The 17,798-nt window shown below is 38.8% G+C and overlaps 1 protein-coding gene across 1 annotated transcript in view; it reads right to left on the bottom strand.

Annotated features, from left to right (window-relative positions):
• Positions 1 to 17,798, bottom strand: part of ABCC4 (ATP-binding cassette, sub-family C (CFTR/MRP), member 4) — a gene marked incomplete at its 5' end in the record, with an annotated part of 136,217 nt that overhangs the window by 34,940 nt on the left and 83,479 nt on the right. Inside the window, 5 exons of the mRNA XM_010081513.1 lie at positions 1,499 to 1,690; positions 3,868 to 3,968; positions 5,460 to 5,570; positions 6,820 to 6,939; positions 7,571 to 7,721. Of these exons, the coding sequence (XP_010079815.1) occupies positions 1,499 to 1,690; positions 3,868 to 3,968; positions 5,460 to 5,570; positions 6,820 to 6,939; positions 7,571 to 7,721 (675 nt within the window). The remainder of the gene's footprint in view (positions 1 to 1,498; positions 1,691 to 3,867; positions 3,969 to 5,459; positions 5,571 to 6,819; positions 6,940 to 7,570; positions 7,722 to 17,798) is intronic.

A 17,798-nucleotide genomic window follows, 5' to 3' on the forward strand; every position in this document is an offset into this window, starting at 1 on the left:
ACTGCAGCCACGAGTAGTCTCTACGAGCCAGGGCTATGAGATGGTGTAAAAGCTCTCACTGACAGCCGCACGGGCAGAATCCCTAGCGGATCTGGAAACCTGGTTCTGAAGAAATGTTTCACCATAATTAAAACCAATATAAGGGGCACAGATGCTTGGGAGATTTATTTTACACAGTGGCAGTCTACTGCAGCATTGTGCAAAACATTATAGAAAACAAACATGAAGTTCTTGGCAACAGTCTCAAGCTGGGCAAATTCACTTCAGGATGGCAAAAACACAGCATAACCAATCATCAAAAATAAATACACCCGGTCATGCCTCCCCCTCCTGCCCCCATCAAGGTCTGAGTCATACCCTGCTAATATCTCTTGCTTCTGTATTTTATTTTATTTGTCTCTCACTAAGAACGTAAATCTTCTTGTCTGTTATTACACTGGAGTGATATATAACAGCTAAAGACATGGCCCATAGGCAAGAAAAGTAGAGAGCAGATAAGCATCCCTTTTGCTCTTCTTCTTAAACACCATTTTTAACTCACCCATACCTAATTCTATGAGATCACCTCCATGCAGCAAAGTTGGGTGCAATTCTGGTAACATGCATTTTATTAAAAAGATCCACTTGAGCAACGAAACAGGTTTGGGACTGAATGGAAAAGCGTGTTACAAATGAGGCCTGTGCAATGATTGTAGAGTTGAACCAGCCTCCTAGGGAAGATATCCTAATCAAAAAAGTACATGTGCATTTGAAATGTAGGAAAGCATGAATTAACACTGCAGGGCTCTAATTTCATTTTGTCTGCGGGGGAGACCTTCCCTGCATCACTCTTTCAATTGGGATGGTGTCAAAACTGGGGAGGAAGAGTCAAATTTGCAGGGGAGGACAGTTTTATTTCTATGTTTCTTTTGTCTACCAATCTAATTAATGGCAACAGCTAATTCGATTGGTAGCCGAAAGGAACTGAAATAAAATCCCCAATTCTGAACTTACGCAACTGATTTGTATTTCTTTCTTCTCTCTTCCATTTGGGGCGCTGTGCAAAAGTGTGTACATTCCTTATTTTCAATTGTCTCTGCTCACCTTGCGTGTTGACACCCTTCGTTCCATTAACGTTCCCTCTACTGAATCCCCAGTTTCCTAATGCAGCTTCATTTGCTTCGGATTTGAACAAATGTTTTGGGCGTAGTCTGTATTTTGAAGGTCTGCCACTTTCTGATGAAACCCAAATTTTACCAGAAAATTATCGAATATATTTAAGCCTTTGTTTTGACAGACAGAAATATCATGTTCCCAGGCACGTTTATGCTACATTTACACGAAATAAATAGGCTCCAACTTTCGCTATTAAATATGACTAAGGCTTATTTTTTAAAAGAACATTTACTAATTTCCTAACATCGATATATTTTATAATGTATTTTTATCACACAGCTTCTTGTCAACTTGTCATCTTTGCCTAATTTCTGTGAATGGCCAAAGACAGCCAAATACATACCTTTTCTTTTGGTTTAATTAAAACAGACAAATGCCTTAACACCAAAGGCCCATCTAGACTGTAAGTGAAGTTAACATTTTCAAATGCTATCATTCCTTGGCTTGGCCACTCAGGTGGTGGATGTTTGTTGGTCTCCCAAGGAGCTTCTTTTTCAAGTTCTGTGTATTCCATTACTCTTTCTACTGATATCATCTAAGGGGAGGAAAGAAGACATATATACATAAATTTCAGCTTATTGCGTATTTTGCAATATTGCATGCATATATACGTGTGTGTGTGCGCATGTGTATTTTTACTATAAAAATTCAAGGCAAATTATTCCAGAGTTTTTCTTTTAAGCACAGATAAGAGTATTTGGTACCATCCTATGCTTACTTCATACAACTGAAAAAGTGGAAAGAATGCATCTCATGTCCTATGACAGACCCAAATCTATCATGATACATAAATCCATACCTAAGCATTCATTTCTAATCAGTGGGAGTACCTACAAATCTAAGTGCGTGCATAAGTATTCCGAAATTCAAGCTATGACAGTTGTCTGTCAGTCTTGGCTAAGATGACACCATTTCATTGTGTGCTGGGAAAACAAAGCTAGAAATGAAATTGCCATATGAACTACAGGCAGACGCATGATAGCATCAAGTTACTGGCTTCATCATCCCTTTTTTTTTGTCCTTATCATTACCATTGCGCTCACCCCCAGCAAATCTTTTAAATATGTTTGTCACAAACAGCTCCACAATCCAAGATAGCTGTCACCATATTATTAGTGACTTCTATGCAATAAAACTTGTTTTCCTATGTATTAAAAGCCAGATATGAAAGAAACTGCAATATTTGCTGATGCCTCTAACCTTTGGGAAGGAAGAAAAACAAAAGTTGAGCTACCTAGAGTCTTCCTTCCCCTTGGGCAAAAAACTGAAGTTCTCTTTAAGCTCTGGTACACTTCCTCACCCAGACACCTTTTCAATACAATTTATTTTATTTACCTGTATCCACTCATAGATGGGCTCTGAAAAAAAAAATGATCATAAAGATATCCAGTAGGCTTATCTTGCCTGGAGTGGATTTCAGGGCAGATGTCACCAGGTAGCAAGTTCTCCAACCTCATTGCCACCTTCCCTTTCCACATTACAAAATAAGCTCCAAGGAAAAACATGCAAGGAAGGAGTGGTAGAGTAGAACAGAGAGGAAATGTTCTTGCCTCCCTCAAATGTAAGTCAGTCTTTAATAATAACGGATTTTGGTGGATGTCCACCTGTCAAAGAAGTTGATACTAATCACAGCTCCATAAAATGATCAGCATTTTACTTCAAAGCCAGCTTAGTGAATGGTAAGCCTTTCTCCTCCAAAACACTTCTGCATCACAGCCTCTAAAAGGGTAACTCACTACATAAGAGTCCCACAGATTGACAGTTTAAAAACCTCTCAACTGGTACAAAGAAAAGTGAAAGCTTTCTTCCCATTTCTCACCAAAGTCTGTCACCACTAGTTTATTCATGTCTGAAAAATGCTCTGAAGAAGAAATGTGCTAGACAAAAACACACAAATCTAACATTATTATTATCTGTTATTAAACACGGCTCTGTAACTTCCACAAAAGGACTACATGTATTTCCTAGACTATGGTCAACAAATCATAATTACAAAGTAACCTTTCATTGTCAACACAACACAAAAAAACCTCAGGTTTATGTTCAGTATGTTCTTTTTATAGTCTTTTTTCTTATGTATTAAGTTAAAGTAAATAGGCAAACTAAAATATTCTAGTAAATACTGTAAATTGGTGGAAGGCATTTTGCTTTACGTGTTTTAGAAGACAATCTTCTCAGCTGAATATAAACAAATACTTCCGAATTATTTATTAACTTACAACAAATTAGGAAGATATAAGCCTTTACAATGCATTAACAGGACCCTAAAATGCCATGATGGATATAAATCAAATTCAAAAATGCAATAATAAATTAAAAATCCCAAATTAAAAAAAACCCCACATTTAAAAAAAATCTTAGTCATAAAGAGGGATTAATTTCTTGTAATTTTAGTGAGTTGCAATGCAATTGTCTACACTGTAACTAGACAGTCTCCTTTCTGCTGTAAAGAAATAAGAGAGAGATTATTAGAAGAGATTATAAAGCCTCCCTTACTATGAATGGAGAGGGACAGTCACTGGGCACAATTCATCTCAACAGACATTCAAAATCAGTCAGACAAATTATACCCTAGAAGAGGCTACTTTTCATTATGGACTGTAAGTGATGCTTCAATCACTTGCTAAGGTACTAATGTCCTAATTTAATTAAGAAGAATCCCATCCTTAACACCTCGTGTCACAACCACGAAAAGAAAGAAATAAACGTTACCAGGTTTTCAACTTCAGCACTTTGTCTAACACCCCACTGGAATGTTCCCATGAGGGTGATTGCATAGGATAGTGCCAAACCAACCTGCCCTGCATTCAAAGCTGCAAAACAAAGGAAAAAGAGAATCAAATAGGTACACTGTTAATTACACAAAATCCTAGTTAACTTCACTTTCATGAGGTTACTTACATGATGGAAGAATCATAGCCAGAATTTAGTTTGGTTACACCTCACTTGTCTTCTGTGCAATGAATTGCTCCAGGCAGAACAGCTACTTGCTGCATTTTTTTTTGAATGTTTTGGAAATTGTCTCATATATTTAAAAAGATAATCCCAATTCTCCTTGGCCTGGCATTTTATGTAAAAACTGAGGTTCAGTCTCAACACTATACTTATACAGCTTGTTAGGGTTGTCCCTATCTGTCTGAGCATTAGTAACTTTTCACTTTTTTCTAAGGGAATTAGAACAGCCCCTAAACCTATGCAAAACATGAGCGTAAAATAATTTCAAATTAAGTTACTAACATTTACATCAACTTTGAAGTCTTGTAAGTGATCACATAAAATAACAGGACAGAATATTTCTCCCCGTTTATATAAACATTTATTGTGTTCAGTGGGTCTACTCTCACAAAACAAATGAATTCTGTCTGCCCTAATATTAAGCGTGATTATGCTCCGACTTACTTGAACTTTATCCTAGCACAGCTCTATTCACTTCAAGAGAGCTACTCCTTATCCAGAGGCAAGGAAAGATTCAAGACCATTGTTTTGACTTGTCTTTTTGCATTTTAATAACAACAAATCCACCTCAAAATTTTCAATGTCGAGTAGCACAGAGTGTTCAAATTTTAAAATACACATGCACATACAGAACTTATATCCAAAGGAAACAGAAAAGAAACAAAACCAGCAAATTAGCACTAATTTTCATGTCCAAGATAATTACTTTTTCCTTCATATTTTAGATGACTATCTCATTCAAGTACATCTAACCCAATTACATCCTGGATGATGCATACACTAATGACAGTTCATGAGTGACAGTGAACATAAAATACATTATTACGAGGCGATTTTCTTTCTGGAACTGGCTTGTCCTGCTGATCCAAGATACTAGAAGAGTATTCCCAGGAATTTTAGCTTGCCTTTTGGCCTACTGTGCCACGTGTAGAAAGGAAAAACCTTGTTAAGAAGCAGCTCTGTGGGTGTTTCAGTATGAAAAGCAAAGCCCTGTAGGCCCAAAAAAGAAAGGCAAAGGTGGGGAAAAAGAAAAAGATTTATTTATTGTTATTGCTCTGAAAGCCAGAATCTCCAAAGTGAAGACTACAGATCTGCAAGTCTGTTTGCACATTTGGGGATGATGGTAGATGCATGCCTAAACCCAGAAGATATCTGAACTGCCTCCAATATTTGCAGGAAAGCAGATACAGCCCCAATGCCCTAGACAGAGGAAGAGATCCTGATCTAGAAAGAAACATTTAACTTAATTACAGTCCTTAAACAATTAGAAACAGCAAACTATGAAAAAGAATTAGACATTACTATACATGGTAATTACTGGGTGAACTTTTTCTAACATCTGTACTCACTCTTGGCGAGAAGCAGGGAACCAAAAGCAACCACTATAACAAAAATGGCACAGATGGCATCCAGACGCACAGCAAACCACCTTGAGGTCGTCAAAAATAGAAACCAGGCCTCTGAAGCGTATTTTACAAAGACATAAGAACAGTGGATTATTAGAAAACTAAGCTGTATAATTATTATTAAACTAATTCATACTAATGCCGTAAGTTGTTAAAAAAAATCATTGCCATCTTCAACTGCATGTCTGTACGGACTAATGATGATCAGAATACTGTCCAGTTTTCCTGAAATGTTGTAATCTATTTTTCACATTAATAGCAACCACAGTAGCAACCACAGCTCGTATAACATACAGAAATAGGAAGAAAAAGAAAACCAGTCAAGGCCTGAAACATAGTCCATCTATTTAAAATGGAAGTCGTTTTCTTAACTCTAGTGGACTTGGGAGTCTTATACAAAAAGCAGAAGTAAACTACGTTTGCTGTAGCTGGACTACAGTCTACAGGCTTTTAACTAGAACATATCAACACAACTGTCAGAGCCAAGTCTTTCGGAGGCAGCTGCAGCTGGTTAAACTCCCATAAGAGTTACTCAATACAGCCAGTGGAGCTACAGAGCTATTCAATTGACTAAATGCACATATCCACTTTGGGGGAAGCTCACAGGTGGACATCTCCACTGGGCACTCACATCCAAGTGTCCACAATTTGGTGCTAAATTCCACCCCAGATAGATATGCTACAGTACAAGACACAGGAGACAGCAGGAAAAGACATTGCAATACAAAAGACAAAGTGTTTGAATTCAGGGCCAAAGACAGAATTCAAGTAGCCATAACAAAGTATGGCATTATTTATTGCTTAGGCTGCAGTCAGATGAATTGTTCCAGCTGCTACCAAGTCACAGCAGAAGGTTACCATTCCAAACCTTTCTGCATTGCTTGTCATTACTCCATGCCAAAGATCAGTGCTGTTTCAACTGTTTCAATGTTCCTTAGCCCAGTGCTGGGAAAGATTCAAACTAAAAAAACTCTCTCTTTTATAAAAAAAAGAGAGCTGATAAGTCTGGTTTTAAGTCAGATCATTTTGGATAGCTGTATTACACAGTGATCAAATCAATAATTATGCCAATAGAAGTGCAGGAGGGCAGTAACTTTGTCAGGGCAGAAAAAGAGTGAGGAAGACAAGGCGCTGCCAAGTAAAGCCCAGAGCTGGTTACCTCTTAGTCCCATTTACATCAACTCTAACTAATGCCTGACCACTGGCAGTTTTAATGTACATTATATACATGTTGCTGAGTGCATAAGATATTTCCCTCCCACAGAGCAAAGTATGTGATTTTTCATGTCAATTCATCACAAACCTGAGTGGAGGTCTTGGTGTGCATCAAATAATTTTTGAAATCTTTCCTCTGCTTTCAAGGCCCGAATAGTCCAAAGTCCCTGGAGGGATGATGACAAGTGGGAGAACACTGGACTTCGAGCTGCAAAGGGAAATGAGAGCTACTTAGCAACAGCTGAAGGACAACATGTAATTCTTTTTGTACCACACTAATCTTTAATCCTACTACTTCATATTTAACCATACAAGTTACTGTACTCGATCCTTTTAGAATAAATATACAATATCATTAACCTCTTAGTCAACTAGAATCAGTCAGACAGCCAAGCAGACCAATTTATACAAAAATTTCTTAGATTTTTAACAATAGCTGTCACTGAAGAAATTCTTTGAGCTTTATTAATGACATGAGGCACCCATGTTTATTATTCATAATGCTTAATATTTCATATCATAGTCAAGCTAAAGTCAGGCACAAGAGTCAGATTAGCTCAGAAACGCCATTAGTATGTGCAATGTCCCAAAGACCAGCAACTTAGCATGTTTTTAACTACCTTTACTTACAGATAGTTAAACAGACAAACCTAATGTTTATCACTATGCAAAACAGGAGTTAAGTATGTAATTCACTAGTTGAGAACCAAGGCAATAAGGAAGTTATTTGCATAGCAAAAGAAAGAATCTTTGATGGATTGATTGTCTATAGAATAATAGAATTTCACATAATAATAAGCAGGGTTCAAACTAGGATTAAGTCCTGCCAAAATACATACTTGTGGATTCTAGACGTTTAATATCTCTTGAAGTGTCTAAGAAATATCGTCGAAGAAAAATGAAAAGAATAAATAGTGGAATTAAGGGGATGAGTATCCAAGGAATCACTGCCACAGCCACAGCCACCACACCAAAAATTTGTAGGAGAGTCTGCAACACAATAGAAACAAAATAAAAAACTCTTTGCCAGAAGACTTCAATTTAGAACAAATATAAAACTATTTAACACTATTGAAACACTTAAATATTTAAACATAACTACCAAATTTAAGAGTGGATGCATTGTATAACATATGAGCGACATCTACTTCTAAGCAGCTTGAAGAATTTACAGTAATACCTAATTTGATTAATTGTGCAGTTTATGGTTTTCTTCTGCATTGTTTGTTCTTTAGGAAATGTCTTTACAAACCTCATTGACTGAACATTAGTGTCTTTGTGGACCATTCTGTGACTGCTGTAACAAAGTAATAGAAGATTAATGAACCAGACAACTAATCTTTAATGAACCAAGCTATGTGGTGAATCGGGGATATGTTTTTTCACTCCAGGTAAAAAGATTCTGTTGAAAGATTGACTTTCAGCTGAAAGACTTGACAGTTGGAAGAGCAACTTTCAACACAGGCTTGTAACTTTTTCCTAAAACCAATTTTGTCCCATTTAGAAAGAAAAGTCAGTATCAGAGAAAGTGAGCTTTCTCTTCCCAAAGGATTGCATTGGGAAACGTTACAAATAAGAAGAAAATGCTAAACACTGCAAAAAGTGTCATAAGAGACTAGTTTTATCAGGTTTACTTCAGAGTATGAGATGAATGGTTGAGCTAAACCTGAGTTTACTCTGAGGAAACTAGATATAATGTGGAATTAAGCTTTGTTGCTTAGTCCAGTGGATCCTGGCCCAACTTTATGAATTAAATCTCCCATTTCCTGTAGACCACTTCACATCCTTCCTATCAAACTTTCAGTTTGAATACACTATGAAAAGCATTATCTGCATACAAATTTCTTTCAGAACACCAGCTGTGTATGTTCGTATGCATGCCAGGAGTCTTGTCAGACTGAAGTCAGGGTGTGCCTGTCTGCTCCTTAAAAAAAGGGGAGCCCCTGCCCCCCACACAAAAAGAAACCCACCCTGTACAAAAGCCAGACATTAAATCCTAGATCAACACTAAATTCCCGTGTTATTTTCACCAACAAATTCCTCAGCAATGACAATATTTTCTAAAAGGTCCATTTTATGGACTGTAGAGAAGCCACCTTCTTCATCATCACATACAACACACATGGAGATTCCAGATGAATTTTGTGGCTGCCTGATTTTTGGAGGCCAAAAATGCATTAGCAACCATTGGGTCCTGAGAATGTGTGTCTTACAGCAAAAAGGCTTCTGTCCCTTTATCTGTGCATCAAGTTGGAAAAGTTCACCACCACATCAGCTAAGTTTGGATAGCAGAGAGCTACCTGGATTTTCAACCACTTTCAGTGGAAGTACCTATGAAACACTGCATTTCCCGTTGTGCTTCTGGCCTCCCTCCCCACACACACACTCTAAAAGCCAAAACTGAGCACAGCCTTTTCCCCAACATTTGTTTTTTCTTGAGGCTTCTCTGACTTTACCCTAATTTCACCTGACCGAAGAGCAAACCCACACACTTATGCATTATGACTGCATGAGTCAGCACAATTTAGTCTTCAGCTCTAGGCAAGATCTTAGTTCATGATAGAAGATCATGCATAAGATCAGCATAACAGCCTTGCATCTTATAGATCCTGAAAGCACATTAGAGGGTCTCATAAATGTATTAAGGAAAATAGCTACAGGGTAGGTATGGGGGTAGAAGCTCTGGAGGAAGCTGCATTACCACTACACTGCTCATCTGTGGGCTAAGGTGTTGACAGCGTTACGTTGTTTGACCTTCTAGATACATACAGTAGATTGTAAACATTTCACCTAGATTTCATCACAAGGAGGTAAGGCGGCAGCGAGAGTGCACAGTATTTCACTTGGATCAATTATGCATATGGTTATCTCAGCACAAAGCAAAACAAAGCAGCGCTGCCATCGGCCCTTCTCTACCTTCTCCTTCTCTGGCGTTCTTTAAAACCCTGTAAGCATATTTCGTTTTTATCGTGGGATGAGAAGGGAAATAAAGATTACTGACCTTCTCCAAATTTCCTCCTGTCTAGATCAGTTTTCCTGCTCATTGCTCTGACAAGCCTGCCAGCAATCCACACACTAGCTAATTTCTGAAGGCTCCCTTACCTCCATCCTCAACAGCAAACAGAGATCGAAGTCAGTTCTTTCCGACAACTCACTACCAAATCTGCTTTATACGCCTGCTGCATTCCCCTTCTCCCTCCACCGCCATCTAGACAGCCACAAAGAAGCAGTCGTTGAAGTACTTCTGCTTCCTCATACCATCATCCGTAAACCTGATGTGAAGTGTTGAGGAAAGCTGCTTCAAGGAAAAGAATTCCGAGGAAAATAAAATGTTTCTTAATAAAAAAATTAAAAAAGGCAAACTGAAGTTTTAGTGATGATAATCTACAATATGTTGCGAAGTGCTGGTGGGGGTGGGAGGGGGAAGAGAACTATTAGGATCCAGCTCATGTAAACAAAGCCTTGCTACAGTGAAAATATAGGGAAGGAAAAGATGGTTAGGATGACTAAAGCAAAAATCTGACACCGCCTTTGGAAGGAATTTTAGATCAGCCTGCACCACCTTATCATTATAAAAATTTATGATAGGGTGGATCAGTCATGTGTGTTGTTTTTTTGGAAAACCAAACTTGCATATAAATTAACTCTTAATGAAGCAGTCTGAAAGCCAGACACAACCATTTGCAGACTGTAATCATGTAGTTACTGTGTGAGGTAAGCCAAGGATTTTAAGTTCCTGAGTTTCACAAGAGACAACTAACGTCTTCAGCTGGAGACTGCCCCAACTTCTAGTAGATTCACTGTGCACAAGCAGGAGGACCCAAGATAATCAGTAGGCTGACGATAACATGAGCAGTCTGACTGCTCTTCTCTCTGGAGACAAGCAGCAAGCTAGGTATTGAAGTCTGCACGGCAAGAAATGCTCAGGACTGGATATCTAGACCTTGTCTAGCACAATCAGCTTAGAACTGAAAATCGTAAGCATGCCAAGATTTCCCTGCATAAAGAAATACGGCCTACGAAATCAGCACCTTTTACCATATTTCTTAATTTTAGCATTGAAAAGTCTTCAGTAACGACCATTGCAGAAAACAATGGCCAAATTAAAAAAAAAAAAAGTGATTAATTACATTTTATAGCTACCTGCACAGTATTGGAAACAAGGTCACCTTACACAAAGGACAACAGATTCACAGGCTACCAAGTTTCAAAAGACGTGGACTAAGAAATCTAACTTGCTTCCAAGCAGAGCCATATTGTCCAATGTTCACCTTCAAATTTGCATCGGTTTCCCTGAAGAGAAAAGAATCTCCCACTTACAGACTGCACATACTCTATCCCTAGAGTACAGAAAAGCACATACTGTTTCTGTTGGAGTCATCCTCTTGCTTACAAGAGTCCTGAGTGATTTCCCTCATGCTTTGGTCAGTCACTCCATTCACTGTGGATTATTTTTCCACAAGAAATCTTCTGTCTTACTGTCTCACTAGAGCAAGTATACCCTCCTATAACCCTCTGGGGAAGTAAATGTTCTGATCAGCACGTTCACTTGCGAAACATTCTTTCCCTTCATCTTCTGATGACCTACATATTTGTAACTCTTACAGGTGCTGAGAGTGATATCCTGGAGTTTCTGTCTCAAACAGGTCTTGATCCAGGAAGAACAAGGTATTTCTGTACCAGAACCACACAACAGAAAAGCATTTAATGTGAGGCAAAGAAACAATAAGAAAAAAACATACAAATCTGGAAAAACATGTGAATTACAAGCTATAAGCTGTACATATACCACAAGCTATACACCTTTCCCTTTGTTGCAGAAAGTATACCATTTATATAATGTTAGAAATCTTATGACAAACTGTAAGCCAATAAGCTGACAGGACAAAAATGCAAAAGCAAAATTTAGAGCTCAAGATATCTCATAAGAACGTCTACACTTCCATCCCGTAGATCACTGCCCTTCCATATCAGTTATACCCTGAGCTCAATATTTCATGTTCAGATGAAATATTTCTTTGAAACAGGTATCTGGCCTTCATGCAGAACCCCATTTTGAACCACTCAGGTTTGTTCCAGTGTGTATGTAGAGTCCTTTATCTCCTCGTGAAGTACCTATAGATCACTTCTCTGTCTTCTCTCTAATAAGTTCAACAGAGTCAGATCTTTGAGGTCTTTCATTTTCTTCCATATTCAAAAATAAGTTTTACACTTTTTTTTTGTTTTTAAGTGGACTTTACAACATGCTTCAGCACCTCTTATAAAATACACGCACAAGGGGTACCATGCAGTTTTCTGTCCATGTAAGTTTCCAGTGTGATTTGTGATGCCAAGTCATAGAATGATAGAATGGTTTGGGTTGGAAAGGACCTTAAAGATCATCTAGTTCCAACCCCCCTGCCATGGGCAGGGACACCTTCCACTAGACCAGGTTGCTCAAAGCCTCATCCAGCCTGGCCTTGAACACCTCCAGGGATGGGGCATCCACCGCTTCCCTGGGCAACCTTTTCCAGTGTCTAACCACCCTCACAGGAAAAAAATTCTTCCTAATATCTAATCTAAATCTACTCTTTCTCAGCTTAAAACCATTACCCTTTGTCCTGTCACTACAGTCCCTGAGAAAGAGTGCCTCCACGTCTCTCCTGTAGGCCCCCTTTAAGTACTGGAAGGAAATGGATGGAAGTCATTCACATAAGGACTGGAAGTCATCTGCATGGGTTTGACAGCTATGATATAGGACCTACTACCACAGGAACCACACCATTCTGGACTTGCAGCTGGTGACCTGGTAGGATTCTAATGAACGATTGGAGTCCAAGGAATGGGATTTGAGACTCAGAAACCTGAATGCGGGAGTCTATGTGTGACCTACAAAGTGAAACTCCTGTCCTGGTTTAGAAGTCTAGAAAGTGACTCATCTAACTATGCTACGGTTGAATACTTCTCTAGAGTTCACTAACTGTATTGACTAGATACCCTCTGACTACAGCAAAGTAAGCATCTAAAGCCCAACAAGCAGACAATGAAATTTGATGACTGAATCTGCAGTCAAAGCCCGCTCAAGAACTGTGGTGTTCGAGGACTGGTTTTACCAAAATTTAGCACAAGTCAAACACACCTCTCCCTCAGACTCCTGCTCTCTGGACCCCAACATGCACTCCCAAGGATTATATAAGCCCACGTACACTGCCACAAAGCCATACTAATTTAATAATAGCAACAGTGCATATCCTGCATATCCTGGATTTCAAGTTTGCAACCTTAACTGCATTAACTTAGGGCACTCTCAGTCAGGCTGTCTGAAGTAAAGCCAGGTCAAGAAACTACAAAACCCCACTCTGTTCATACTTGCTTGGCATCACCCTTCCTGCTCCTCCCCTCCCTCTGACTGAAATTATTTCCTTGTTGGCTTTGACAAATAACTGCACACACAATCGATCCCTAATCCAGTTCTGACATTTTCTTTTTCCTTGAACTTTTTTTTTTTTTAAACACGCTTTTTCAAACCGGACTGTTTGGACTGACTGTCCTACAGCTCTGCTAAAGCACAACTGCACAGGTGGCTGGGTACACTGGCACACCAGAGGACTTGCTTCCCTGAGGAGGAGACACTGCAATGAACAGATCAGAGCAATAAACACTCCACTTGGATCAGCTGCATCCAGAGCAACATATCTAACCACATCAGAGATTTTTTGCCGTTTTTTTTTCTCCTTTATTACAAAAAACCCAGGAAACATCCAAACAGAAACCCTTTACCTTTGTACCACAATCCTAGTACATAAACAGCTGTACTTCATTTTACTCACTTAAAGTGGCTGAGTTGAGGCATGTAGTCATGTCTTTAAACTACCTTTTTAATAAAATTTATGGGTTTTTATTTACAACTGGTTAAAAAAAGTACATATAGCTGTTTATACTATTGCTTGCATCAAACTGTCAGGAACATATTTGTCTTGAGAGAATAAGCAATGAAGACTTATGAGTACAGGAGAAGTGTCGCACATAACTCCAATATTTAAAAGACATCTCAGACTTCGTCCTTTTCTGAAGCAACCAGTGACAGCAATCTTTGGCAGGAATGACAGCTCTCAGTCAGTGTTAATTTAGCTTTAGGAAAATGTGCATCGATGAGAAAACTAGGAATATAATGACAAGACAACGAATGCACTGAAAGGGGAAAAAAAAGGCATAACTGGGAAAGAAATTAAATTTTTAATTTCAGATAAACGGAGTGAAAGAAAAAAGAACTAAATAATGCCAGCTTTGAAAGCTTTGGAAACAGCAAGCTCATCTTATCTTCTGCAAGGCACCCTCTCTCCTCTGAATCCTGCTATTTGCAATTAGTCGAAAAGAGGTTACCTAACTAAATCCATATGTCTACTGCAAATGGGCTGAATACATCTGTCAGATATACCCCAGAAATGTATACAAAATTCCCAATCACATCCTTAATGCTAGTATCTTCTATTTGTTCTTGTCTCTATAAGATAGTCCTTCTGGACCATTGTTTTTCCAAGCGAACAAGCGTATACTTAGCTCCTCAGGGCAAATGTTTTCTCTGCCACCAACATGCTCATTCATTTGACTTGGCATGCACATTGCCATTAAGTGAAAAGCCTTAATATTTGTTTGAGATCATAGTGAACTGTGTCCAATTGTTCTTTAACAAGTGACCTTATAATAAAAAGGGTGTTTTTTTTAATACACTGGCACTGCCACCATTCTGTTGTATTTAAACAGTATCCTATCACTAACCTCTTACCCTACAACAAGGGCTAGAAATAAGCTTTCTGGGCACCCTGGGCCAAGAGGCTTAACTATCTTTTGCAGGTCTCAATCCCAATAGCAGTTCCCAAAAATCACAGCCCATAAGTTGTCTGAGACTTCCAGAAATTGATGCTTTAGAAACAGATGCATTATGAAGCTCTGGACTTTGTGATTCTGTCAGGCATTCACAATACTCATCCTTTAAAACTCTGCACTACATCCCTACATGATACAGAGGTTATTTCCCTTTTTATAATAAATTATCTTGACTCATGTAAGAAGTTAGTTGCCAGGGCCCTTTGGCCACAGTAGTAAGTTACTTCCAGCTAATACAGATTTTCCATGAGAACACTGGCTTTCATCAGTCACAGCTATGCCCTGTACTTCTTCATCTCTGTATGCAGCTCCTGTTCATGGAAATCAATACTGTCCTGCAAAAAAAGGACAGAGCCAACACCCATTCTTTTAAATGTCTGCGGACAATGTATTTATCTATTTATAAGCAGTAAAAACTTGAGGATGACCTTTACTTTGATTTTCTCAAATGCTTTTCTCCTATTCCACCTTGTGCCTACTAGGCACTTCTGCAAAAATGTGTTCTGAGTGAATTGTGCCGTAAGGCACAACTTTGCAATGAAGGTCTATATAAAAGTGAGAGGGCGTCTTCTTGAAGTCAATAGGGAGTTATTTAAAGCTTTATTTTGATCTACCAATAAAAATGATGTAAAAAGTTAATATGTTTTGTTGTTCAGCAGTGCTAGGTTTGTCATCTTCTCCTGTAGATGTCTGCAGTCCCTGGCTTCTTACACTGTTCCCAAGGGAAAACATGCATGCACATAAAAACTATTCACATGAACTACGGTGCTCTTCGTACCATGACAAATATGTTATATATACCTGTGGAACATCTCAGATGCCAAGCACAATTTTACATGGTAGCTTGAGGAAACAGCATTAATCAGAGACAGTGCAGAACATGCACGTGCACATGCTTTGTTTTCTCAACAGCTCTTGCCAGAACCTGCTTGAAACAATGCAGAAAAATGTCTGGCACCAGCCAGCCCTCCCAGAGTTACTCTTCCTCTCAGGTAGCAGAAAGCATCTGTTTCCATTATATTAATTTAGGGCTTTTGTGATATATATGTAAACAAGGACTCCAGCACCCCCCAACATCGCCAACTGTGATCACTTTGTTGGTTGTTCCACTTGCTTCAAGATTCCCACAGCAACGCATTTTTTATATCTCCTCTACGAGTCCCTGCTGCTAAATAACTGACATTTTTAAACGAAAATAAATAATGGCTTGACAATTTCTGCTTCCCTCCTGCCTCTTAGAAGCAATTTCCAAAACTCTTCCCCAGCTATGTAAGCCCAAGACAGCCCCACTGAGCACACACCCTGATGAAACCAAAATATTTGATTCAACAATGGGTACTTTTCTTTTCAGCACTACTACAAATGGTGTATTTCCTACTTCGTTCTTTGCTCATATGTTTAGTACTTTATCAGCAGAGGCTGAGTCACCAATATTCATCCTTGATCTTATCCCACTTATAACCCTTCTAAATGCAGTTTTTCTTTCAGTGATAATTATTGCCTTCTTTCCATAAGAAGGGGCACATATACAGAGAAAAAAAAAAAAATCAACAAACATCTTACTGCTTTCAGGCTATTAGATTGCAGGAGGCAGATCCTACAAGGTTATACAAAATGACACTAAAAATGGGTAGTAGAAGGACTGGGAAGGGATACGTCTTCTGACACTCCCAGTACAAAGCTGTGAATGCTGGGGTACTAAAAAGGGAATGGACCACAGAAAGTAGCCAGGTTCCCACGCCCTCCCCAAACAGCATTTCCTACTGCTACTCCTGGGGAAATATCACTGGCCTAGACAGACCACTGCTGTGACGCTGAGTGGCATTATTTAGTGTTCTTATCATCTAGTCCCTTAACTTATTTGCTAAAAAATTGTCCACTGTTCCCGAGAGGAATTTCTCTGAGATAATGATGATGCTATCATAAACTTTTTGTCCATGCTGTGCACATTTTTTTCCAGTTCTTCCAAATGCCTGGCAGATTTTGCTTACCACAGATGCCCCACAGGCTGCAGTTTTGCAAACTCTTGCTTTGAGCTATATAGACTTCCCTGCCTCAGGCCTCTTGTCCCTCACGGTCATAATGCCTGAGCAGCAGCCCCGCACCCTCCCCAAGAACACCTCATTTTCAACTGCATGACCTTTTCTGCTCAGCCAAGTCTAACTGTTTTGCCAGAAGTCAATTCTGGGTCTTTCAGTAACTTTAAAAGCTTTGTGCTACATTTGAGCTGTGGGCTCTTCTGTTAAAAAGAGTATCAGTTCTTTAGAAACACAGCTCTTCAGCCTTACAGCAACTACAAGCTTTTAAGCATTTTACTGTTTGTTCTTGCTATTTAAAATACGCTATTCATATATTTATTTTTAGGTGGAATGAAGTACTATTCACATTTTTTGTCAGTTCCACAGTGGTGCCTTTGCATCAGCTAAATGAAAACTATGAAAAATACTAAGGACTACAGCGTCAGCTATCCTAAGAAATAAAACTACCTTCTGCTTTTCTCTGGTCAAAAAACAGCAGACATGCAAAAAATGCCTTTTAGCCTCTCTGTGGTTTTTTCTCTAACTTCCCCAGAGCTTTGCCACTCTGATAGGGCTATAAAATACTACTTTCCTATTCAAAATAAATTCTTGATTCATAATTCTTCAGTACTACATGCTGTCCATTCACCCAGCTCCAGGAACCCTAACAGTGGCCTGACCTTTCAGCAACCATATTTTAACTAATCAGCACCAGTCTCTCATCATCACCATCAGGCTTCATCCAGTTCAGCCATTCTCCCTCCGGTACAGAACCCAGTAGCATCTAAAGTAAAACCAAACTTCTTTGGCAAAGAACAAACATTATTTACTGTAGTAAGTGCATGCTCATTCATAATTTGTTACAATTATGCTCCAAGACCATCAGGAAGGCTTTTTAGAAGTTTATTTATCATAAACCACCAACAAAGACACACTTACTAAAGTAAGCAATACCAGGTCTGACTCCAAAATCCAGACTTTCTACCAGTGAGAAAAATTAAAAATTATTTTTCTCAGTATTATGTTATGTTTAACAGAAGGATGGACAGCTGAATCCGGTACCAAAGTGAGCACGTTTTCAATTTTAGAGAAGAAGATCTAAAACCATGACTTTAGTATATGAGTGACTTTCACAGTAAGAGAGCTCTGCTTATTTAAACATTAGACCAATTTCGAAACCCAA

The sequence above is a fragment of the Pterocles gutturalis genome, unplaced genomic scaffold (assembly GCF_000699245.1).
Source record: "Pterocles gutturalis isolate BGI_N339 unplaced genomic scaffold, ASM69924v1 scaffold17486, whole genome shotgun sequence".
Lineage (NCBI taxonomy): Eukaryota > Metazoa > Chordata > Aves > Pterocliformes > Pteroclidae > Pterocles > Pterocles gutturalis.